Consider the following 25,603-nt stretch of genomic DNA (forward strand, 5'->3'; position numbering starts at 1 on the left):
CAATTAAAATGGGCTTTCTCTGAAAGTCAGGCAATAAAAAATGCTGGTGAGGATGTGGAGAAAAGGGAACCCTTATTCACTATTAGTGGGAATGTAAATTAGTACAACCACTATGGAGAACAGTTTTGAGATTCTACAAAAAAACGAAAATAGAGCTACTTACGATCCAGCAATCCCACTCCTAGGTATATAACCAAAAGAAAGGAAACCAATATATCCAAGAGATACCCACGCTCCCATGTTTTATTACATCACTATTCACAACAGCCAAGATTTGGAAGCAAACTAACTGTCCATCAACAGATGAATGGATAAAGAAAATGTGGTGCTTATACACAATGGAGTTCTCAGCTTTAAAAAAAAAAAAAAAATGAAATCCGGGCGAGGCGCGGTGGCTCACGCCTGTAATCCCAGCACTTTGGGAGGCCGAGGCGGGTGGATCACGACGTCAGGAGATCGAGACCAACCTGGCTAACACGGTGAAATCCCTTCTCTACTAAAAATACACAAAATTAGCCACGCATGGTGACATGCGACTGTAGTCCCAGCTACTCAGGAGGCTGAGGCAGGAGAATGGTGTGAACCCGGGAGGTGGAGGTTGCAGTGAGCCGAGATCATGCCCCTGCACTCCAGCCTGGGTGACAGAGCGAGACTCCATTCAAAAAAAAAAAAAAAAAAATCCTGTCATTTGCAATAATATGGATGGAACTGGAGGTCATTATGTTAGCTGAAATCAGTGAGGCACAGAAAGACAGACTTCATAAGTTCTCACTTATTTATGAGAGCTAGAAATTAAAATAATTGAACTCATGGATATAGACAGTAGAAGGATGGTTAGGAGAGGCTGCGAAGGGTAGTGGGGAGTGGGAGAGAAGTGGAGACGGTTAATGGGTACAAAAAATAGAGTAAGACCTAGTATTTGCTAGCACAACAGGGTGACTATAGTAAAAAACATAATTTATTTGTACATTTTGGATTGTTTGTAACACAAAGGATAAATGCTCAAGGTGATGGACACCCCATTCTCCCTGATGTGATTATTGAGCCTTGTATCCCTATATCAAAACATCTCATGCACTCCATAAATATATACACCTACTATGTACCCACAAAAATTAAAAATAAATACATGAGAAGCAACAAAATCAGTCCTATATTTTACAAAAATAATTATGACGTAATTGAAATTGGGAAAAGCAATTGAAGGGCAATAGAACTGTTTGCCAGCTGTTGAAGTAATTCAGTAAAGAAATGGGCACCTATACTAAAATAAAAGCAGTAGTGATATAGAGACATGACTGGAACCCAAACACTAAAAAGGTAGAATTAATAGGGCTTCGTTATTGGGCTGAAATGGTGAGCTACCTGTTATGAAATTTTGAAATCTATTCAGCATCAGATACAATGGTCTTATCCAAAGTAAACCGTTTAGTAAGAATTTTGGTTATGCTTCTAAAATTAGGAATTCATCTTGGCTGGGCGCCGTGGCTCACGCCCATAATCCCAGCACTTTGGGAGGCCGAGGCGGGCAGATCACGAGGTCAAGATCAAGACCATCCTGGCTAACACGGTGAAACCCCGTCTCTACTAAAAATACAAAAAGTTATCCGGGTGTGTTGGCGGGCACCTGTAGTCCCAGCTACTCAGGAGGCTGAGGCAGGAGAATGACTTGAACCCGGGAGGCGGAACTTTCAGTGAGCAGAGATCGAGCCACTGCACTCCAACCTGGGCGACAGAGCAAGACTCCACCTCAAAAAAAAAAAAAAAAATTCATCTTCTTCAGGAACTTATTATATAATAATTAACTCATTTTCAAACCATTGTTTTCCTTAATATAGCAGGTAAAAACCGTGCATTTGCTAGTCTTTTGGCAACGATGGTTACCGTGAAGGCATTGTACTTTGCAGCTTATAAGAAAGTGTGTGAACAGCACGACTTTTGCAGTTGTAGGTTCCCAAGTTTGGGAAATATGCATCCTCCTTCAGTCACCTATGGCGCATAGGCTGACCTGCATGCCTTGGCTTGGTCCTGTTTTCCCCAGGATGGATCATGAAGCCGCCCAGCTGGAGAAGCAGCATGTGCACAACGTGTACGAGAGCACAGCCCCTTACTTCAGCGACCTGCAGAGCAAAGCCTGGCCTCGTGTCCGCCAGTTCCTCCAAGAACAGAAGCCAGGCAGCATCGTCGCAGACATAGGTAACCCACCGTTGGGCCATGCAGCATGAAATATCTTCCATTGAGCCTTTGCTTTTCAGATTCATTTTTTAGTTTTGTTCTAATAAGAATCTTGAAATTGTACCCTTGGCATGCCAGTACCTAGAATATTCATTTTACAGCAGAAACTCAGACAGTCAAGTCAGCAGCAAGTAAAAAACTTTCTCAAACTTTTCTTTTTTTTTTTTTTTTTTTTGAGATGGAGTTTCACTCTTGTCAGCCAGACTGGAGTGCAGTGGTGCAGTCTCAGCTTGCTGCAAACTGCACCTCCTGGGTTCAACTGATTCTCCTGCCTCAGCCTCCCAAATAGCTGTGATTACAGGTACCCACCACCATGCCCAGCTATTTTTTGTATTTTTAGTAGAAACGGGGTTTTGCCATGTTGGCCAGGCTGGTCTCGAACTCCTGACCTCAGGTGATCAATCTGTCTTGGCCTCCCAAAGTGCTGGGATTACAGGCATGAGCCACCATGTCTGGCCTCAAACTTTACATTTAGACAGTGACTTTTCAGGGCCTTTGTGTACATCCTCCACCAAAACAGACCTAACATTGATTGAATAAATTAGGATGGAAATGATGGCTTGTGAAACTGACCGTTGTAAATTTAAAGACATTCACATTTGCCAAATGTGTTCTCTGCTGGTGGCTCACTTTGAGTGGTTCACATGCCTTCTGTAGAATTGTGGGATTATGCAAGAGGTCCAGTAATGTCTTATGAATCTCATGGGTCCTTTCCCTTAATTATTCTATAGGTGTTTCATTACAGAAACATATCTTTAATTAGACAGTATTTTCATAATAGCTTATTTGTCTGGAGGACATTGGTTCAGCATCCTCCTAAATCAAGAACTGGTAAACCACAGCTTAGTAGATCTAGGACTAAGACTTAAGTTGTGGTTGGAATCTCACGCAAGGCCTGCCCACCTAAAACTGCATTCTAGCAATTGCATGCTGACTACACCCATGAGTCGTAAGTCTGTAGTTGCAAAGTCTGTCTAGTTTGATATTCACTCTAAACACTGGTAAGAGAAACAGACATACCGGAACTTGTGACTTGCTGAAGATGGTATGAGTAATGTGGAATCTGGGGAAGGGGTGCATGTCACATGGAAATTGGGAGTCTTTGAAAAATATCTCTACCATGTAATTTAAAAAAATAATAAATCTAGTTTCAGAACGTGCAGTGAGTTTGGATCTATTGCCACCTATTAATGTAAGTAAGCCACGTACCAGGATCTTAAAATCAGTGGGGACAAGGAGTTATTAGGTAAATGGCTTTGGGATAACGACATATACAATCAGAGAGTTACTTTCTCATACCTTACATCAAAATAAATTCCAAATGAAGCAAAGATATAAGCATAAGGAAATGAGCTCATTAAAGGACTAGATGACAACTAGATTGTTATTTAAAATATTCTCAGAGGCAAAATGCCTATGTATGATACACATACAAAAAGAAATCATAAAAGAATATACAGTTCATTGCCATTATTCACAGTACTTACATTTCATATATGTATCATAAACATTGAATTGGCAAATACTGAATCATTACTCATAGGGGAAATATTGGATTAGACTCCTGTAAACTTCAGGTCACAACATATTTGTCAATTTACCAATGTATAAGCTTGTTGCATTTGTGCTTCTGTTTAAAGACACCTTGATTACTATGTATTATTATTTCATAAACATTGGGCTCATGGCCAACACACTATAACTCTTTCCTGAACAAAGCTTATCTAACACATATATTTTGTCCATCAGAGACATCCCAGCCTTCTTATGTTCAGGAACACTAGACGGTATTTCAGCCCCAGGCTTAGGCTCTTTGAAACAGCAAAATCACCGGTAAAAACTGTACAAATGGAGAAATCGTGGCCCTAAATAGATTATGGAAAGGACACACGACTACAGTATGGGAGCTGAAAAAAGGAGGCTGGGTATGTGGGTCTCAGGTGACTCAAATATTTTGCTGCACTGTGAGTATATAAGTCTGATAATGACCATGCAATGCTGTAGTATTGACATTGGGGTAACAAATAAATTTCAGCAGGTAGATTAACTGCAAATATGGAAGCTGTAATTGATGAGGATTAACTGTATTGACGGATAACTTTGACCCTATAAAAATGGAAAAGTTCCACAAGACAAAAATCTAGACAGACATACAATTCTAGTCAAAAGACCAAAATCAAACTAAGTAAAAACATCTGCAACATATGTCATAGAAATCTAGATAATTTTTTTTTTTCTTTTTTGAGACGGAATCTCGCTCTGTCGCCCAGGCTGGAGTGCAGTGGTCGGATCTCAGCTCACTGCAAGCTCTGCCTCCCGGGTTTACGCCATTCTCCTGCCTCAGGCTCCGGGTAGCTGGGACTACAGGCGCCGCCACCGCGCCCGGCTAAGTTTTTGTATTTTTGGTAGAGACGGGATTTCACCGTGTTAGCCTGGATGGTCTCGATCTCCTGACCTCGTGATCCGCCCGCCTCCGCCTCCCAAAGTGCTGGGATTACAGGCGTGAGCCACCGCGCCCGGCTGACAATTTTTTTAATCTACTAAGCATTCTTCAATGTCACTGTAAAAAAAAAGATCAGCATCCTGTCATTTGCGACAACACGGAGGAACCTGGAAGATATTATGCTATGTGAAATAAGCCAGGCACAGAAAGACAAATACGCAGTGATCTCACTTATATGTGGGATCTAAAACAGTGGGACTCATAGAAGGAGAGGTTAAAATGGTGGTTACCTGGGCTGGGGTGTCAAAGCAGGTGTGGTAGGTGTAGGAAATGGCAAGATGTTGGTTAAAATGTTCAGAGTATCAAACAGAAGGAATAAGTTCAAAAGAAAAAAAAGGAAAAATACCAACAAGTCACAAGAAAAATAGTTAAAGGATGTGAACAAGTGGTTCAAAATGTGTAAAAGTATTTTAATAGGTAACCCACCGATGTGGTTCAGCAACAAAGCACAAAAGAATGCATAGTGTAAAATCTTCTCCCATCCCAGTCACCGGCACCAAGCAACCCACACCAGAGGCCTCTGATGCTATTAGCTTCTTGTATGATCTTTTTGAGATGTTTTATGTAAATATAAGCGTATTTGTGCCTGTGAGTGTGTGATGGGTAGTTTCCCTTTTTTTGGTTACATTAATGGTAGTATACTATTAATTATACTCCTAGCTTTTTTTATACTTTTAATATATTGAGGAAATCATTCCATATTTTTTGTATAGAGCTACCCAGTATTAAAAGCTGCCTACGATTCTGTGCTAATCGTGCCATATTAACATTTAATATATGTTGTTTGCTGTGTTTTGCCACTACAAATTACACTACAAATAGGCCGGGCGCGGTATCTCACACCTGTAATCCTAGCACTTTGGGAGGCGAGGCGAGCAGATCACTCAGCTCAGGACTTTGAGACCAACCTGGACAACATAGTGAAACTCCATCTCTACAAAAAATACAACAACAGTAAAAAAAAAAAAATTGGCTGGGCATGGTGGCACATGCCTGTAGTCTCAGCTACTTGGGAGGCTGAGGTAGGAGGACCGCTTGAGTCTGGGAGGCAGAGGTTGCAGCGTCCTGATGTATTTCAGAAGCAGCAAGCTAATCACCCTTGAATAGTGATAGATATTTTTTCAGGTAGAAAAATTGTATAGGTAATGTCAATAGGTACAAATATAGGCTCTAATGGTTTCTTTTAGTATTTCTGGAAAGGAATTAGATTATATATCTGTGATAGAATATAATATAAAGTATTAGATTGTAGGCTTTGTTTCAAGGTGGTTATTCATTCATGTTACTACCTTCTTCAACTGTAACATCAGTAAGACCTCAATGATCTAAACCTTTGGGCTTTGTGAATCCTGAATGATTTAGGTCTCTGCCACTGGAAAGTGAATATCAAAAATTGTCTATTTAAGAAAAAAAAGTAGTTTTTATAATCTGAGTTGTATACTGGGCCCATAGAGATCATTTTAAATGTAGCAATGAATAGAGATTGGCTAAAAACAATGTTTAAAATGCTTTTCTAATTCAAGTTCAAATTTTTAAAAGTTGAAGGCATGTTTTAGTGTATAAATAATTGAAAAGTTGTTGACAGTTGTTTGTTTTGCAGTCAGCAAGTGGTAAGAATCTTTGGAGAGACAACAGGAGAATAAAGGCCGTCACATGCGTGTATATACAATGAAATATGGATGTGAGCTTAGAGGCTGCACACGGTCTCTGGGATACTAGAACTACCTTTCTTGCCATGGACCAGCTGACGTGCCTTGGTTGCACTAGTGTACTGAGCCCTGTGGACATTACCTCATTAAATATTCAATAAATGTTATTTTTTTCCTATGGCCTTTCTCTCTTCTATATGAGAATATGTAAGTATTCACTGAAGACTTTTCTTTTACTTTTGTGAATACCTTCACACCATGTTGTATTCTGTCTTAGTTAGTTAAAAAAAAAAAAAGAAAAAAAAAAAGTTGGCCGGGCACGGTGGCTCATGCCTGTAATCCCAGCACTTTGGGAGGCCGAGGCAGGCGAATCTCCTGATGTCAGGAGTTCAAGACCAACCTAACCAACGTGGAGAAACTCGTCTCTATGAAAAATACAAAATTAGCAAGGCATAGTGGCACACGCCTATGATCCCACCTACTCGGGAGGCTGAGGCAAGAGAATTGCTTGAACCCGGGAGGCAAAGGTTGCAGTGAGCCGAGATCGCGCCACTGTACTCCAGCCTGGGTGAATGAGCGCGACTTTGTCTCAAAAAAAAAAAAAAAAAGTGAATTATATTTCTTGTTATGAGACAAATGAACTATTTCACACTTTCCATTGAGGACGGCATGTAACGCAGGTTTTTCTCTTCTAGGTTGTGGGACTGGGAAGTATCTTAAAGTAAACAGCCAGGTACATACCGTGGGCTGTGACTACTGTGGGCCACTGGTAGAGATTGCCCGGGAGAGAGGATGTGAAGCCATGGTATGTGACAACCTTAATCTCCCCTTTAGGGATGAGGGCTTCGATGCTGTCATCTCCATAGGAGGTAAGGCAGCCGGATCACACATTCACCCTTTGCCACGAGAATAATTGACAGGGTTTAGTCTGTTCTCATGACTCACCATCTGTTCTGTGTAGAAATGTCAATGTAATTTATTTTCTCTAATTTAAAATAATTGTTTCAACTACTTGAGTGATTTGACTCAACTCCAAAATGTATTTATGGCATATATGATTGTTTTAACTATTTAAACCTTCAAATTGTCATTGCAGTTTTTTTATGATTCATTCCAATTTCTTTTATTTATGAGTAAGAAAGGATAAAAGGAATCTTACTCATTGAAAACAGCACTTCATTATATTTAAATGAAGCCAGATTCATGCAAAGCAAAGTAGATTTTTAGAAGTTATATTGTCATTTTTTAGGCCAAAATAGTGGCCTTTGTTAGCAGAGAATTCTAGGGCTCACACACCAAATGTCACCTGGACCAATCTGCCACTCACAGGCACTCAGGTTCAGGGAGAAGGTGGGTCCCATCTGGTCTTGGATGGCATTGTTTTTATAATGCCACTCTGCTCACATACTGCCAGAGATTGTTCATGAGTCTAGGGAATGTGTTTCTCATATCTTCCCAAAAAGTATGACCAGAAAACACACATGCCAAAAAATGGGGAAAAAAAAGCCATGCCTGAAATACATGCAGGTAAGGAATACATGACACCTGCCATATTTAAATATGCAGGGAAACTTGATATTTAAAGGAATCCTATGACAAGGTTTTTTTGTTTGTTTTGCAATGGAAAAATCTTTTGCAAAGCAAATTACTTGTCCCAATACACTCTTAAAAATCAACCTGTTTGGCTGGGTGCGGTGGCTCACGCCTGTAATCCCAGCCCTTTGGGAGGCCAAGGTGGGTGGATCATGAGGTCAGGAGATTGAGACCAGCCTGGCCAACATGGTGAAACCCCATCTCTACTAAAAATACAAAAATTAGCTGGGCATGGTGCAAGCGCATGTAGTCCCAGCTACTCAGGAGGCTGAGGCAGGAGAATCGCTTGAACTGGGAAGGCGGAGGTTGCAGTGAGCTGAGATCGTGCCACTGTACACGATGACAGAGTGAAACTCCATCTCAAAAAAAAAAAAAAAAAAAAAAAAAAAAAAAAAAAAAATCCACCTATTTGAATAACAAGTTTTATCCAAGAAAGATGATCTTTTATAAAATGGAGTTTTTCATGACAAAAATGCAGAATAAGATGATTTGCTCTTTTCCTAAAATGCATGAAAGATTGATTTATCCAACATTAGGTGGGGACTGTTTCTTCGCATGTTGAGGGGAGGCTGCCTAGAAGCCATAACCTTGGAACTAGTAAGGACTGGCAAGAGATGGTTGCCATGGAAACTTGCTCTCTGACAGTCTCGTTTGCAGTTGAAACTGTTAAATCCATTTTGGTTGTAAGCATGAAGAAGATTGTCTTAGCCTTTGCAGCCTGCTATAACAAAATACCATAGACTTGGCTTAAACAACAGACATTTATTTCTCACAGTTCTGGAGGCTGCACATCTGAGATCAGGGTGCCAGCAGGGTAAGGTTCTGTTAGGGACCCTCCTACCAGCTTGCAGATGGCTTAATTATTGCTGTATCATCACGTGGAATGTAGCGGGAGACTGGAAGGAGAAGAAGAGAAAGAGAGAGAGAGAGAGCAAGCTGTCTGGTCTCTTCTTATAAGACCATTAATCCCATCATGGGGGCCCACCTCATGACTTTGTCTAAACTTCCTAAAGTTCTGATCTCCTAATACGTTCACTCTCGGGGTTAGGACTTCGACATATGAGTCTTGCGGGCCACAAACCTTCAGTCTATAACCAGGAGAAAACCTTGTTGAATTAAGCAACATTATACAATGCTTTGAATCTTTAGTGGAAAAAGGTTTTGGTTTGATCATTCCACTTAACTAGAAATTGGAGAAAGGTCAAAGAAATGGGCCGGGCGCGGTGACTCACGCCTGTAATCCCAGCACTTTGGGAGGCGGAGGCGGGTGGATCACGAGGTCAGGAGTTCAAGACCAGCCTGGTCAAGATGGTGAAACCCCGTCTTTACTAAAAAGACAAAAATTAGCCGGGCGTGGTGGCAGGCGTTTGTAATCCAACTACTTGTGAGGCTGAGGCAGGGAATTGCTTGAACCCGGAACGCAGAGGTTGCAGTGAGCCGAGATCTCTCCACTGTACTCCAGCCTAAGCAACAGAGTGAGACTCCATCTCCAAAAAATAAATAAAATAAAATAAAATGTCAGATAAATGTGTGGGCTCTGCTTTTCTTTTGTCTACACTCATTTTACTTTTTTTCCTTTTAACTATTTAAACCTTCAAATTGTTATTGGATTTTTTAATGATTCAAGAGTTTTTTATTTTTTTGAAACAGGGTCTTACTCTGTCACCCAGGCTGGAGTGCTGTGGCAGCCTTGACCTCCTGGGCTCAGGTTATCCTCCTGCCTCAGCCTCCCAAGTAGCTGGTACTACAGGCACACACCACCATGCCTGGCTAATTGTTTTGAATTTTTTTGTAGAGATAGGGTTGCCATATTGTCCAGGCTGGTCTTGAACTCCTGGGCTCAACCAGTCCACCTGCCTTGGCCTCCCAAAGTATTGTGATTACAGGCATGGACACCATGCCCAGGCTAAATTCGTTTTAGTCTGCAAAGCCACCTACATCCAGACCATGCCACTGAGCCACTGGTGAAGGAAGGGGATATAGACCAGCTTTCTTATGCTTAGGAAATGCTCCGTGCGTGTCTGGCTACGTCCTTCTCTATTTTCAGTGTACATCTCGTGCCTTGCCCTCAGAGAAAATGGAGTTCACCTAGTTGCCATCTTCGAATTTAAAATGCTTCCTTAAGTAGAAAAACAGCACACGTTTGTATGATCTGTAACTATGAATTAATGTGATGTGGTTATTTTCAGTTAAATTTCAAATTGAGAACTATATTACAGCAGCCAGGCATGGTGACAGGCACCTGTAGTCCCAGCTACTTTGAGAGGCTGGGGTGAGAGGATCGTTTGAGCCCAGGAGTTTATGTCCAGCCTGGGCAACATAGTGAGACCCTGTCCCTAAAAAACATATATATACACACACACATACACACACACACACACACACAACATATATAAATATAAAAGGTAAAATATATATGTGTGAGTGTGCATATATGACCGTATGAGACATAAGAGAGAGAGTCTACTGAAATTTCTCCTATTACATATATAGGGACCTATATTATAAGAAATATATATAAATAAATATGTAAATATGAATAATATATAAAAGAAAGTATAGTATGAGAAATTTCAATAGACTGTCTCTGTTATGTCCCTATATATTTACTTCTCTATTTAAAATTCTATATGTTGGCACTTCCTGCTTAACAGGAAGAAATACATATGTATATATATGTTCGCTTTTCCATATCTTTTAATAATAGTAATGTGAGCTAAGCATCATACCTAGTTATGCCTTCATTTACTGGTGGATTAGAAAAAGAAGCATCATTTTACTTACCTTTGGAATAGTCTGATAAACATCCTAGGGAAATGTGGTGGCATATTAACATAGCAGCAATCAACGATGCCCTTCAGGCTAGTGCTTCTCAAATGGGGGTTATGCTGCTCCTTCCCACTTTCCCCAGGAGACATGGGCAATGTCTGGAGACATTTTTAATTGTCACAACTGGATGTGTGTATGTGTAATGTCATCTAGTAAGTGGGCTCCCACAATAAATAATTATCCACTTTGGGAGGCTGAGGCGGGCGGATCACGAGGTCGGGAGTTCAAGACCAGCCTGGCCAATATGGTGAAACCCCATCTCTACTAAAAGTACAAAATTAGCCGGGCATGGTGGCGCATGCCTGTAATCTCAGCTACTTGAGAGGTTGAGGCAGGAGAATTGCTTGAACCCGGGAGGCGGAGGTTGCAGTGAGCCAAGTCATATCACTGCCCTTCAGCCTGGGTGGCAGAGCAAGACTGTCTCACAAAACAAAAACAAAAACAAAAAAATGAATCATCTAGCCCAAAACGTCAACAGTACTGATGTTTAAAAAAAGGCTGCTTTACGCTAAACCTGCAGATTCTGAATGCTGAAGGTTAGAGAAGCGAGTCATGTACACTTGAAAAGTTAAATGTAAACAAATGATAAAATATCAAAATGTAACAAGACATTAAAGGAGATCGTGTGTAAACTTCTCATCTGAATCTGGAATCCAGTAATTGAATTCAACCTACCTACTGTCTGGGCTCTCAGCAGGAAAATACTGCTTTAGGATACGTATCTTGAGTACTACTTTTGCCTTTAAGTTGTGATTATGATTTTTTTAAACAAAAGGGACTTTAAAAAAATTCAACATCGTTTCCAGACATTGATATTTCAGGTAAATATATTCTCACTTCCCACTTTAGATACATTTACAATGTTTCTTAATAGAACATGCATGTGTATGCATGTCTAATGCATTTAACATGTAAAGAAGTAATCATTTGTAGGTTTTTTTTTCTTTTTTTTTGAGACAGGGTCGTATTCTGTCACCCAGGTTGGAGTACAGTGGCGTGATCTTGGCTCACTTCAACCTCTGCCTCCTGGACTCTAGTGATCCTCTCACATCAGCTTCCTGAGTAGCTTGGACCACAGACACACACCATCACACCCAGCTAATCTTTTTTTATTTTTTATTTTTTTGGTAGAGATGGGGTTTCACTATGTTGCCCAGGATGGTCTTCAACTCCTGAGCTCAAGTGATCCGCCCACCTCAGCCCCAAAGTGCTGGAATTACAGGTGTGAGCCACCATCCCAGCCAGCTATTTTTTTCTTAAGAACATTTGGTTTAAAGGCTGTTACTTATTACACTTTAAATATAAAACATAATATAAAACACTGATATTCCTAGGTGAAATTACAGTATTACATCTGATTGGAAAGGAATTGTCACTTAGGCATTAATAAACGAATAAATAAGGACTTTCTGTTTAAAAAAACAACTTGGCCAGGCATGGTGGCTCATGCCTGTAATCCCAGCACTTTGGGAGGCTGAGGTGGGAGGATGGCTTGAGCTCAGGAGTTCGATACCAGCCTGGGCAACACGGCGAAACCCCATCTCTGCAAAAATTACAAAAATTAGCTGGGCGTGGTGGTATACACCTGTGGTCCCAGCTACTCAGGACGCTGAGAGAGGAAAATCAACTGAACTCAGCAGGCAGAGGCTGCAGCCAGCTGAGATGGAGCCACTACATCCTGGGTGACAGAGCAAGACCCTGTCTCAAAACAAAAATGAAAACAAAGAAAAAAAACCTACTTTGAAGCCCAATAAAATTCTGAATGTTGATGTACGAGTCTACTGAAGAGACCATTTTATTAAAATAGTTCCATTTTAATGGTTTTTTTCTTGGGGTCTTATACCACCCCCCAAAAAATACAGTCAATTATCATTATCTACAGTAGTAATGTTCTATAAAGTCTCTGTGAACACTGAATTAATAAATTCAGTGGAATATAGAATCCCAAGAGGCATACAGGATTGGGTTTCTGTGAGCCTCTGGTCACAACATTTTTGTCAGCTGAACAATATATTGCCTTGTTTTATGTGTGTTTCTGTTTAAAGACAGTTTATTGGATCTTAGGCTCATGCCAACAGCACTGCAACTCAGGCCTGGATGAAGTTATCTAACTCATATATTTTCTCCGTAAGGCACATCACAGTCTTCCAGGGCTTGGGAGCACTGGGTAATACCTCATCACTATGTTTGGAGGCGATTTCAAATAGCAAAATCACCAACAAGAAGCACAAACATGCAGAAAATGTGACACAAAATAGATCACAAAAATAACCCTTGTTTACAGTATTAGAGTTGAAATCAGAAGGAAGAACATTGCTTTGTTTCATCTCAGCTGGGAATACGTGCATTGAGAGGCTCGAGTTGCCCCTCTGCATTCGTCAGTGAATGACCATGAAAGTCTGGGAGTATTGATTTGAGGGACTACAATTTGGGGAGTATTGATTTGGGGGCGATTGATTATCAAGTGGGCAAATTTGCAAACACAGAATCCATGAATAATGAAGATGGATTGTATTTAGAAAATATACCCATAGAAGAAGCTCTAAAGTGAATTAGGCGCAAGTTATGGGAGATACATACATGCATATGGGAGATACTTGAGACAGTGTCTCACTCTGTTGGCCAGACTGCACTGCAGTGGCTTGATCATGGCCCACTGCAACCTTGACCTCCCCGGCTCAAATGATCCTCCCACTTCAGCCTCCTGAGTAGCTGGAACTACAGGCACACACCACTGCACCCAGTTAATTTTTTTGTATTTTTTGTAGAGATGGGGTTTTGCCATGTTGCCCAGGCTGGTCTCAAACTCCTGGCCTCAAGTGATCCACCTACCTCAGTCTCCCAAAGTGCTGGGATTACTGGCATGAGCCACTGCACGCGGCACGGGAGATATTAATGGCCCTTAGTAACCACGGGTAAATGTGAGCATTAGCAGTGGATTGAGTCTTTCTCAGTCCTGACTCCTATACCTCCTTAGCTTAGTAATCAGGACTCTACTTCTAGAAAAGTGTGCTTTCAAATGAGCCATACTAATGGACTCTTCTTTTGGGGGGTGGGTGGCGGCAGTCTGAGGCCAGGTGGATAGAGTGATTGGTCAAAGATCACAAAACTAGTTACCAAAAAAATAATCTAGCAGAACAAAATACACTGGTGTCTTGTTCTTCAAACCCATTTTACCCTCACACCTCTGGCTTTCTTACATTGCTGCGTGGTAGAGATACCAAAGTTTGTGTGCTGTCGATAGGAATGAAAACTTGATTGCTAACAATACAAAATGTATCTGTTGAGTGATATTTCTTTACTAGTTTGATCTGTACACAAACCCCATTTTTGATATTTAATATATCTCTGTGGCAGGTAAACTACAAAGATTAGTTTGCCTAAAATCACCACTAACAGTTGGATTATTTTGACCCTTAGAGCAACCCTTTCAACCTCTATCTCTGCCCTCACAACTCATATCAAAACAAGAAACTTTGCTTGAGATTAATTTCCTTCCTGATATATTGGTAGGTCTGTGTAGGAAAAAATAATTTGACGTTTTCTCTTAACACAGTACTGTGATTACACTCCCTCAAGAACAAACAGACTAGCACTTTCTGTCTATTGGTGGATAAAATTATGCCTAATAACACACTTACGACTTGATAAAGTCTGTCTTACTTGAAGCTCATTTTGACTTTGCAGAAATTGGAAGTAAAATGATGACCTATATACATTGATTTTTTTAATAGACACAACTATTTTATATCTTATTATAAGCAATCAATAGGACTTGTGGTGAGCTGGCTGATCTTTGCATTATCCAGACAGAGAAACAATATTCAGTATATTTCTGTACTTCTCAGCTATTACTTTAGCAGTACAAAGCATTCGTTAACACATTGAATTACATCATAGAATTCAACCAGGGAACACTTAATATCCCTTTCAAATTTTAGGAATTCACAGTGGCCATCCTTCTGGTTAAGAAAATCCATAGTATTTTGGAACTGGAAGAGACTTTATGGATTTGTGGACTCTAGACTTCTTATTTTCGAGGAAGCATGTTAAAATCTGTAGAACTTAAATATCTTGCCCAAGATCAGCTATCTAATATTAAAGTACAGCAGCCAAAGCTAAAATTTATCTCTCTCCTAAAATCAGGCCTGTGCTATTTCTGTCATCATCATTGCCATGGAGGAAATAAGAAGGTTTTACTAGATGTCAAAATTTCATCATTGTTATGTGGTAAACACCAGTATATACATGTGTGGGTTTATGTGTGTGCATACACAGTAAGATCTAGTTTTGTCTTTTTCAGTCATACATCATTTTTCTACAAAACAAAGAAGAATCAGAGCAATAAAAGAAATGGCCAGGGTCTTAGTTCCTGGAGGCCAGCTGATGATTTACGTTTGGGCAATGGAACAAAAGAACCGTCGCTTTGAGAAGCAAGACGTGCTTGTTCCATGGAACAGGGCCCTGTGTTCCCAGCTCTTCTCAGAGTCCAGCCAGTCTGGGAGGAAGAGGCAGTGTGGACACTCAGAAAGAAGCCATCCCTACCATCCTCCTTGCTCTGAGTGTAGCTGTTCTGTTTGTTTTAAGGAGCAGTGGGGTTCAAAACGGTCCCACAGTGTGGACTATGAACCTGCTATGGCAAGAACTTGTTTTGCAAATATTTCTAAGGAAGGAGAGGAAGAATATGGATTCTACAACACATTAGGAAAATCATTTCGTTCCTGGTTTTTCTCCAGATCTTTGGATGAGTCGACTCTGAGGAAGCAAATTGAAAGAGTAAGACCCTTGAAAAACACAGAAGGTTGGACCAATAGCACTGTAACAATCCAGCCTTCCAGACACTCTAGTTTAGACTTTGATCACCAAGAGCCATTTTCAACAAAAGAGCAAAACTTAGATGAGGAAGTGTTTGTGGAATCTTCTTCTCGAAAACACTTAGAGTGGCTGAGAGCACCAGGCACTCTGAAGCATTTAAATGGAGACCATCAAGGAGAAATGAGGAGAAATGGAGGGGGCAGTTTTCTGGATAGCACTAATACCAGTGCGAATTGTGTGGAGGCAGGTAACTTAGAAGATGATAATCCTTCTGCTAGTAAAATATTGAGAAGGATTTCTGCAGTTGGTTCCACAGATTCCAATGCAGATGATACAATGTCTGTCGAAGATCCACAGCCTGATCTTTTGGACTCCAGAGCCTTTATGCGCTACTACCACGTGTTTCGAGAAGGGGAGCTCTGCAGTCTGCTCAAGGAGAATGTATCAGAGCTTCGTATCCTGAGTTCTGGAAATGATCATGGTAACTGGTGTATCATTGCAGAGAAAAAGGGAAGTTGTGATTGATTGGATCCTTTTAGACAACTCCTCCAAAAGACGAACCACATTTTTTTCATTAGGTTTGATATGGTTACCTGAATTTGCATTCAGTGTTATTTGTTAATACATTTATGATTTGGTCTGCAGAGACTGTGAATTATATGGTTGTTTTTGTTTTTATCTTTGAATAAGCACAGATCCTGGCACTGAAAGCACTTGACAAAGGGTATTTGCACTTAAATGTTAATATAAAAGATCTGAAGAAGCAACAGAAAATGCCCTTCAGTACAGCTCAGATTTTTTTTTAACCCCGAGAGATAAAATACATTTATAGTGTTTTTCAGTGCTACACATGGATTTAAAAAGATGATGCTGTTAAATAATCTTTTAAAACAGTATTTTTATAAAGTGAGGGGATAATTTCTGGTTCTCAGGTTATAATTGAGAGCAGTGTGCAAGATAATAGGTAAACTTGATCCATTGCACAAATATACATTGAACCATGTGATGACTTATCTTGCTGCCAAGGTCTTGCTTCTACTTAAAGTTTTCAGAAAACTGAGTGACAGTGGAGAGAACCAAGAAGTGTTACAAGGACTTTTCTAAATTGTAAGCTAACTTGCTTCAAAATAAGTTGACATGTGATAGTAAGGTTTTCAATGTAACCCAGGAGGTTTTTAAAGGCACTGTTAGGCTGAGCATGGTGGCTCACGCCTGTAATCCCAGCACTTTGGGAGGCCAAGGCGGAAGGATCACTTGAACCCAAGAGTTCAAGAGTAGCCTGGGCAACATAGCAAGACCCCATCTCTATAAAAAATTAGCCAGGTGTGGTGGTGCAAGCCTGTCATCCACGCTACTCAAGAGACTGAGGCAGGAGGATCACGTGAGTCCAAGAGTTCAAGGCTGCAGTGAGCTATGATTGCACCACTGCACTGCAGCCTGGACAGTCTAACAAGACTGTCTCAAAATAATAATAATAATAATAATAATAATAATAATAATAATAAAGGCATTGTTAGCTTGTAAGTAGTGGAGGATGTAGGTACTAGGAGTTATATGCAAGTACCCAAGTGGTATTCTTCCAATCTTAGTAGAAGCATGAATATTCAAGATTGATATTACTATTGCTTATTAGCAAGATTGTTATCAATCATGCTTATTAGAAGCATGAATATCCAAGACCAGGATTGACTAATGATGAGTCTGCATCAAGAACGAGGCACTTCTTTTGAGTTGACAGACTCTTTAGGAAAGGAGAATCTAGGTGAAGCACTGATTTTGGCTCTGAGAACAAACAGATTAAGGTACAGCATAGTTAGCCTTGGTAGAGGTATGACTGGGATTTGCTGTATCCTTAAAAATAGTATCTGGGCATTTATTTTATTGAAGGCAACTACATTTTATTAGTTATGTTAGGAATTTAGGTAGAATCAACTTCTACTTATTAAAGGTTGAATTTCTGTCACTTTGTAGAGAAATGAATAGACTGAACACTGTGTGGTCAGTGTTTAGATTTGCCCGTGGGTCTGTTTAAATTTATGTCATAGATCCTGAGACACAAATATAATTAATACAGGTCTAGAGACAGGAGAAGCAGAAATAAGCTGACCCAGGAGTACAGTCTCAAGTAGTTCATTAATGAGAAAATGGACATCTGACAGGAGTCTTTACTTTATCCTGGCTGAAAATCCAAATCTTGTTTTATTTTTTCCACTAAAAGTAACTAAAATAATAACGAATTTCATTTGCTCTTGGGTTCTTTTTTCCTTTCATGATTGTGCTATAACTTCAAATAATGATGTTACTTTTGAACATTTTTAAAGCATATCTGAAAACGATTGATGTTTATAACTCTCTTTTGGCTTCAAAATAAGATTGTGTTATCACCATTTTGGTAGATGAGGTTGTCTGATAAAAATGATGTATATGACTTCTACCGTTCAGTGTACATCCTGCAGTAGTGGACGATTGAAAACATATATAAGCGGAGTACAAATTAAAAATTAATTTGGTTTCTTCCATTCCTTAATTTAGGATGTTAAACCATGACTGTAAGGGATTTTCTTGGTAAAAAGAGAAGATTCTCAGAGTCAAAAATGTTCTTACAACTCGGGCTTGATGGCCTTTGAATTAGGAATGGATTGTTCCTCTCTCTGAAGCCTGTTGTCACATGGGTTTTTAATCCTGGCCTTGCTGCCAGAAATCTGTGCTCGAAGTCGTCTCTTTCTGGTGGTAACCTACCACTTAAAAGTCATGACGTGGTGGAACTGTTTACTAGACTCTTTAGCCTTTGAGCTAAACTGAGCAACCTCTTAGATGTACACACATCACTTTGTATGAAAGGGTCCTCTAGAATGGTTCTTTGGAGAGAAATATTTTCATGTAATTTTGACAGGGGTGTAAATAAAGCATGGTGACTAATAAGTCTTTCACTCTTCATCTGATGAATGTAAGAATCTATGCATCCAGATATTATTTTGTATACAAATATTTAACTTGGTGATTGATAATCTCTCGTTGGGGTAGTCACATGGAAAACTCTTTTAAATTTAACTTCTGCCTTTGGATTTTTTTTAAAGAAAAGCCATTGAAGAGCAAAACTAATGTAAACGTCTTGATCATTTAAAAAGCTTACTTGTCCTCGAAAGGAAACACGAGTCATCAGTGAGTATAAACGTAGACAGTTGATTTGTGAATGCTGTCGGCCTCCACGTGCTTGATAATAGATTCTACCGATCTAGCTGGAGTAATTTGATCACTTACTTCCTTATTATACTAAATCACACAATGTCTTTCTTATTCCTTCTTCTTTACTTACTGGCATGAGCACAGAGTCCCACTATCTGAAATAGAAGGGAGAGTTTGGGGGATTATTGGAGGATTCTTAAAAACTTTGGTTGGCAGCTGGGCACAATGGCTCATGCCTGTAATCTCAGCACTTCAGGAGGCCGAGGTGGGTGGATCAACTGAGGTCAGGAGTTGGAGACCAGCCTGACCAACATGGTGAAACCCCATCTTTATTAAATACAAAAAATTAGCCGGGTTGGTGACGCATGCCTGTAATATCAGCTACTTGGGAGGCTGAGGCAGGAGAATCGCTTGAACCTGGGAGGTGGAGATTGCAGTGAGCCGAGATTGTGCCGTTGCCCTCCAGCCTGGGCAATAAGAGTGAAACTCCATCTCAAACAAAACAAAACAAAACAAAACAAAACTTTGTTGACTTCCTGATGCTTCACTGTCTATTTGAGGAATTCCATGGAATCTTCAAAGGATTTGAGGGGAAGTGCATTAACGTGGACAAAGGATGGAATCAAAATAATGTTACAGTGGGAATAATTCAAGCAACTATTTAAATTGTTTCCAATTGCCAGCATAGTGATGATATGACACCAGCATATCAAAGTAACTAACAAACTAGCTACATAAACATCTTGGAGTTTGCTTTGGTTCTCTTTTCTCATCAAAGATCTCCGTGCAGAATAGTGCTCATCCTTCTTTCTTGTTTACCTATTTCCTTCCAAATTCTACATGCCAAGAATTCCTCTGTCTTTTAAGTGGCCATCAACTCAATAGGCAAAAATTTGTAATAATCCAGAGAAAAAAAAATCCAAATATAAACCAGGTAGGAACATGAATGCCCCTGAATATTAATGACCAAAAAAATAAAAAAAAGAAAGCACTGGTGAATTTTTAAATTAAATTAATACATACATATGTACATATATAGGGGTTTGGAGGAGAACAGAAGGTCTAACTCAGGAGTTGGACTTGGTGGGGGAGAGCATAGGTTAAATGTGAGCTGTGAGCACCCAGTTTGGGAGGAAGGAGGAAATGGGAACCAACTGCCAGTCAAGCAGCTGCAGTCTAAGAAGAACAAATTAGGGCAGGCCTCAGCATCTCTTTCCAATTACATAGAAAATCTGAAATAAGAATAGCTGTGAACTTTTCTTAATATACAACATTCATTAGTTTATATACAGTCCTCACCACAGCCCTCCGAGATAAGTATACTCTTTGTTCCCATTTTGCAGATGAGGAAAACTGAGGCAGAAAGAAATTAAGTTGCTTAAGGTTACACACATAGTAGGTATCACACATTTAGTTAGAGGCAGAGCTGGGATTCAAACTCAGGTCTGGCTCCTAGCCTCTGCTCTTAACCACAACACCATATACTCCTACCCCTGGGCCTAGTTCATGTGCTTGGCAGAGTATTAGAGCCTTTCAAGGTAAGTGTGATTATCCCCTTTACAAATGAACTTTGGAAAAGTTAAGCAAAGATTACACAGCTAGACAGTAATTCAATAGTAGTCTCTTACCTGTTTTTCCTTTTTTCATTTGTAAATCTGTTTTAATTTGATTTGAATTAAAAAATAGTACTTGATTGCAAAATGTTCTGGGACCACTTTTCTCCAACTCTTCAACCTTTCGACAATTATATTATTGTTTTCCCATTCTATAAGTAAGGCAACTGAGGACTATTCAGATATTTCATTCACTCCATTTGTTTACTAAGCCCTGCTGTGTGCTGGATACACAATCTGCTGTGTGCTGGATACATATGATACAAAGTAATGACTGTCTGGCATCTTGAAGGTACCCAGAATATTGGACTTAACTGACCTGAAGGTGCCAAGCTGGAACATTCTTCATATTCCCTGTGTGCCTATTACCAAGTTATATTGTTTAGTTTGAGGAAAAAAAAAACAACGCTCCCTTAGAGAATCACGATGCATATTAGCATATTTAAGGACTACCCTAAAACTTAGACTTAATCTAGCTTGCCCTAGACATATTAACATCCGGTAGCACAAGTGTTCTGTGGGATATATTTCAGAAAAATACAGAATAAATGCAGACTCCTTTGGCTGGCATTCAGGCCCTTCATAAACTAACTCTGAATTATTTTTCAGTCTCATTTCCTGCAATTGCACCCGATTTTTTCTGTTCTGCAATCTGCTATTTTAGACAAAGCTTTCATAAGAAATTACATAATGACAAGTAATTCCCACATTCCCTAGATATATACTTGGATTTCAAATGCCATAATTGTAATCTTTCTCCAAAGAAAAATGCACGATACAGGCTTCATGCCATCAAGAGGCATATGAGGTAAGTGTTATTATACACGCGTCCAGCAGATGGGAAAACCGCGCAAGTGGAAGGGAATCAGAGACGCATTAACAGACCCTCAAACAACCATAATGCTTAACTCCTCTTGTTCCAATCTTGACTCAAAATTATGATTATTTTGATTATTTGATGATTGTTTTGATAGTATAAACTCCATATCTGCAACCTCAGTTGTCTACAAAACTGAAGTGCAAACATTTAAAAAGAATTCTCACCAACCAAGGATTGAAATTGTAATGCGAATAGAAAGGGCTCAGCATGAAAGCACAATCAGAAACCGAAGAGAGTTGATCAAAGAGAAAATTCTAGCTGAATTGTCCTATTTTTAGTTCCCCAGGGATCCCACTGTCTATGACACATTAACAGCGGTGTGAATCGTTTCTGTTACATCACATACTCTGTCCTCTCGTGATACGGGTCTTCCCCAATTGAGTATATACAGATAATCAATGACTTTATCTGGGAGGGATTGGAGCTATAGAATAATCTATCTGACCAATCTGATGACCATTTGTAAGAGCTGATGGCCAGATTGGATCTTCATTAGACAAATAAATACTAGAGCTGCAGAAAGTAAAGTTTACTCCAACCCAATTAATCATTAATTCATCCACAGGAAAAATACATTTTCTCCACATGGAATATGGATTTTTCTATGAATATTACCTCCGCATTGAAAAACGAGTGAGTCACTGCAGCTAAGCCAGTGTACCCTGATGTTGAATTCCCTGAAGAAGGTACAGTTATATTACATTCCCTTAGCAAGAATTTGGTTAAGTGATAAGCATTTTTCTCTTTTCTTTCTTTTTTCTTTTTTCTTTGAGACCGTGTCTCTGTCACCCAGGCTGGAGTATAGTAGTACAATCTCAGCTCACTGCAACCTCTGCCTCCCAGGTTCAAGCAATTCTCGTGCCTCAGCCTCCCAAATAGCTGGGATTACAGGAACGTGCCACTACTCCTGGATAATTTTTGTATTTTTTGTTAAGTAAAGACGAGCTTTCAACATATTGGCCAGGCTGGTCTTGAACTCCTGACCTCTTATGAGCTAATCATACGACTTCTAACTAGATTTTCTATTAATGTACAAGGAGGGACTCCACTACTAAAGTTTGTTTTACTTCTCTGGTTATTTACACGGAATGCTGGCAATACATTAAGGCTCACTAATGTGGACCTAAGTGGAATTTCTGAGAGGCTTTGAATATGTATGTGCAAACTGTCCTATTTTCTTCATATGCTCTCTTAAATATGTATGTATGTAAGTATATATATGACACACATATATATATATATATTCCTAGACATCTAGGGTTTGCTGTCGTTAGTGACCAAGAAAAAGTGGTTCTTTTGTGCACGTGTGAAAACATCAAATTAGCAATTACCATAGAAATGTATTTCATTGAATAACTAGGTTTCATTTGTTTGTCTGTTTCAGGGAAATTTAAAACAATTATTAGATGTTATTGTGCCTCTTCTTGTGTTGATATGTGTATTTGGGTCAAAAGTGCAAAAACTTTTTTCTACAATATACAGTTATTTTGGCTTTTCCCAGGGGAAGCTAGCAATAGTTTTAAAAGCACAAATTGATTTCAAATATTTTGACTCTTATAATAATGTGAAGAAATTTTATTTGCATTAACCAAATATGTTCAGGATCTTTTTGTAGTAAGTATATTTTAAATGGTGTAATTTGTATGTTTATGATATGTATTCAATTATTTAAGTTAGGTATCAATGCATTTTTAAAAAATGGGCTCCCAGGTGAACAAAACTTTGCTTTTCTTCTCCATTCTGTACAGGACAAGCATTACTTAGTTCACACAGTCAGATCTCACTACACGTCAACCAGATGGGGCAAGTTCTATTTGAATTCTGTTATCTTTATCTAAGGGAAGCAAAATTAACCATTTAATACTAGATTATCTTTAATGGTTATTAAAAGAATGTTATTGACCAAAAAGACATATTTAGAGATTAATAAAGATATATTAGACTATCCAAAAGTGGATGCGTGCAAATGTGGTCCTAATCTAGAAAGGATGTCATTTTTGTATGTTGCTTGGGAGGTAGGCAAGTTTGTTCTCTCTCCTGACCTGCTCCATCTGTAATTTGTCAGCTCATTACCAGCATGGGGGTGTGAAACGAGGGAGGATTTGTGCCGACCCTGCTGTGGCTCTCATGCCACTCAGAGGGATGCAGTCTTGCAGCAGATGGTGCCCTGGCATGGTGCAGCTTGACGGCTCCTCACCTGTGATGGAAGAAGCTACTCCATCTCCCTGAGCATCAGTTTGGCCCTCAGGTGGCTGCTTGAAAGATAAAAATCATGACAAATAAAATACACTTTGTGCTGACCTTTTGCAAGAATCAGTGAGACCTCAGTCCTGTGCTTTGTACTCTGCCAGAAACCTCCCAGTTTAAAAACATTGCTAGTTATTGTCTTTAGAAGCCATCCCTTCTTCCATCTTTGTGCTCCTTTGCTATTTTTGAAATATCTAAGCATAAATTCAGCTTTAAAATTATATGTTTGACAGATGTATAGTGGGTTTTACAGTTTTCTCAATGGGTGAAATCAGAAGGAAACTGTCAATGTCAGTACACTTCACTCCCCACCCCATCCCGGATGCAGGCACAGAAGATAATCCCCATGCAAGTGCACGTGTGTGCAAGGAAAAGCAGCAGATGCTTGGGATACCAGAAACCTTGGGAGCCACTGACTCCGAGAAGGAGTGACTTGCAAAGCCAAGAACCAGATCCATATGCTTCTTTCTGCATTCCTCCACAACACCTGCGTTTGCATTCCTCCAGGGAGCTGTCCTATGCATCCATCCAGATCTTTGTCACACTGCAGCCCACTCAGGTCCCATCTGCAAAGAAATGCCCCTGATCCCACAGCTCCATGTTGATCTTCTCCCCTTTCACCATCTACAGCCCTTTGCATTTAGGGTATTTTACAGCACTACTCGTTTTACACCTTTACAATTTAGCAGTTAAAAAACCATTCTGCATCAGCCACAAGTTTTCTCTTATGTCTCCACCAATTTTTTGTTAAGGGGGATAGTTGACTAAGGCGATTCCAGCTCCAGTCACTTTTCTACCTAGCTCAGTCATCCCTCCAGATCCCTGGGTTCCACCTCTGTAGATTCAAGCAATATTTGAAGAAAGGAGATTGTGTCTGTGCTAACATGTACAGATATTTTCTCTTGTTATTATTCCTTAAACAATAGAGTATACCAACTACTTACACTGTGTGATGTATTATAAGGAACCTGAAGATGTTTTAATGTCTAAGGGAGGATGTGTGTCAGTAATATGCAAATGCTATGCATCATTTCTATGTCAGGAACTTGAGCATCCATGAATTTGGTATCTGAGGGCGTCCTGGAACCAACTCCCCACGGGTATCGAGGGACCACAGTATTTTTATCCTCCATGTCACCCCCTGCCCTGACCTCCAGAAACAAACAATCATTTGCCATTTTAAAGGACCTACTCTAAATGAGCAACAGAGGAGCTCTCCTGCCCGCCACCGACTCCCTGCCTGCCTTCAGCCTTGTGGGGAGGAAGAGCCCCGGCCCTGGCTGATGGAACTCAGCTCCTGGGATCGGCTGGCAATAGAGGGTCATGTCCCAGCTTCATTGACTTCCTGCATCGTAAATCTCCTCTTAGGAGATAACCTCTCCTCTCAGGCCCTTAGGACCAACTGCCCTCTCTCCATCTTCTCTGAGACTGCAGGTGTGAAGAATACGTTTTTATTTATTTGCTAGATGTTTGTTTGAATACTGAAAACTAATCATGTGGACTTGGTCCTCGGGGTTAATTGTCCAAGCGTACAAACGAAAACCACCAGTGAATGATGTTTGACTATCAGTTACAAGTTTTTCTTTCTCTTGCAATGAAACCGCTCACAATAACTGAAAATGAAGGGAGTGGTAAGTTGAGACAGAGATATCCCTTCCTTCCCAACACTCCACCCCTGAAAAATCAGGGTAGGCAGGCCTCTGTTAGAGCTCTCTTGCTGCAGAAGAGAACTCTGCAGCCACTTTGAAGTGAACCCCACCCATCTTTGAGAGGCCAGGGCACTGAAAGGGTTTACCCAGGGAGACTCTGCATTGAGGGGAGGGTGGGAACAGCCCCACTCGCCAGCAGCTGTTCACAGCAGTGAACTTGAGACCCCAAGATGCTGCCCAGGAGTGGAAGAAACCTGACTTGGAATAGCCCTGGATGTAGCGCTGAGCCTGAGCCTTGGCCTGCCTGCCTGGGAAGCTTGGCGATGATTCCTGTGTCCATGCTTGGCATAGAGTGAATGGAGCTGCCACCTTCAAACTGCATAGGGGGGCCACTTCCAGAGGCC

General features: G+C 40.1%; 1 protein-coding gene across 4 annotated transcripts in view; it reads left to right on the forward strand.

The window, feature by feature from the left end:
• TRMT9B (tRNA methyltransferase 9B (putative)) overlaps positions 1-18,141 on the forward strand; it is a 72,144-nt gene extending 54,003 nt beyond the window's left edge. For 2 of the 4 annotated variants that reach the window (XM_010380105.2, XM_030938221.1), the window contains exons 4-6: positions 2,042-2,196; positions 7,083-7,256; positions 15,113-18,141. In XM_010380105.2, the coding sequence (XP_010378407.2) occupies positions 2,043-2,196; positions 7,083-7,256; positions 15,113-16,149 (1,365 nt within the window). In that variant the 5' untranslated portion in view covers position 2,042 and the 3' untranslated portion in view covers positions 16,150-18,141. Of the gene's footprint in view, positions 1-2,041; positions 2,197-6,338; positions 7,257-15,112 lie in introns of those variants that run through there. The other 2 variants (XM_030938223.1, XM_030938224.1) reach the window with 2 other exon arrangements.
• The last annotated feature ends 7,462 nt before the right edge of the window (positions 18,142-25,603 follow it).

This window comes from Rhinopithecus roxellana, chromosome 9 (genome assembly GCF_007565055.1).
Source record: "Rhinopithecus roxellana isolate Shanxi Qingling chromosome 9, ASM756505v1, whole genome shotgun sequence".
NCBI lineage: Eukaryota > Metazoa > Chordata > Mammalia > Primates > Cercopithecidae > Rhinopithecus > Rhinopithecus roxellana.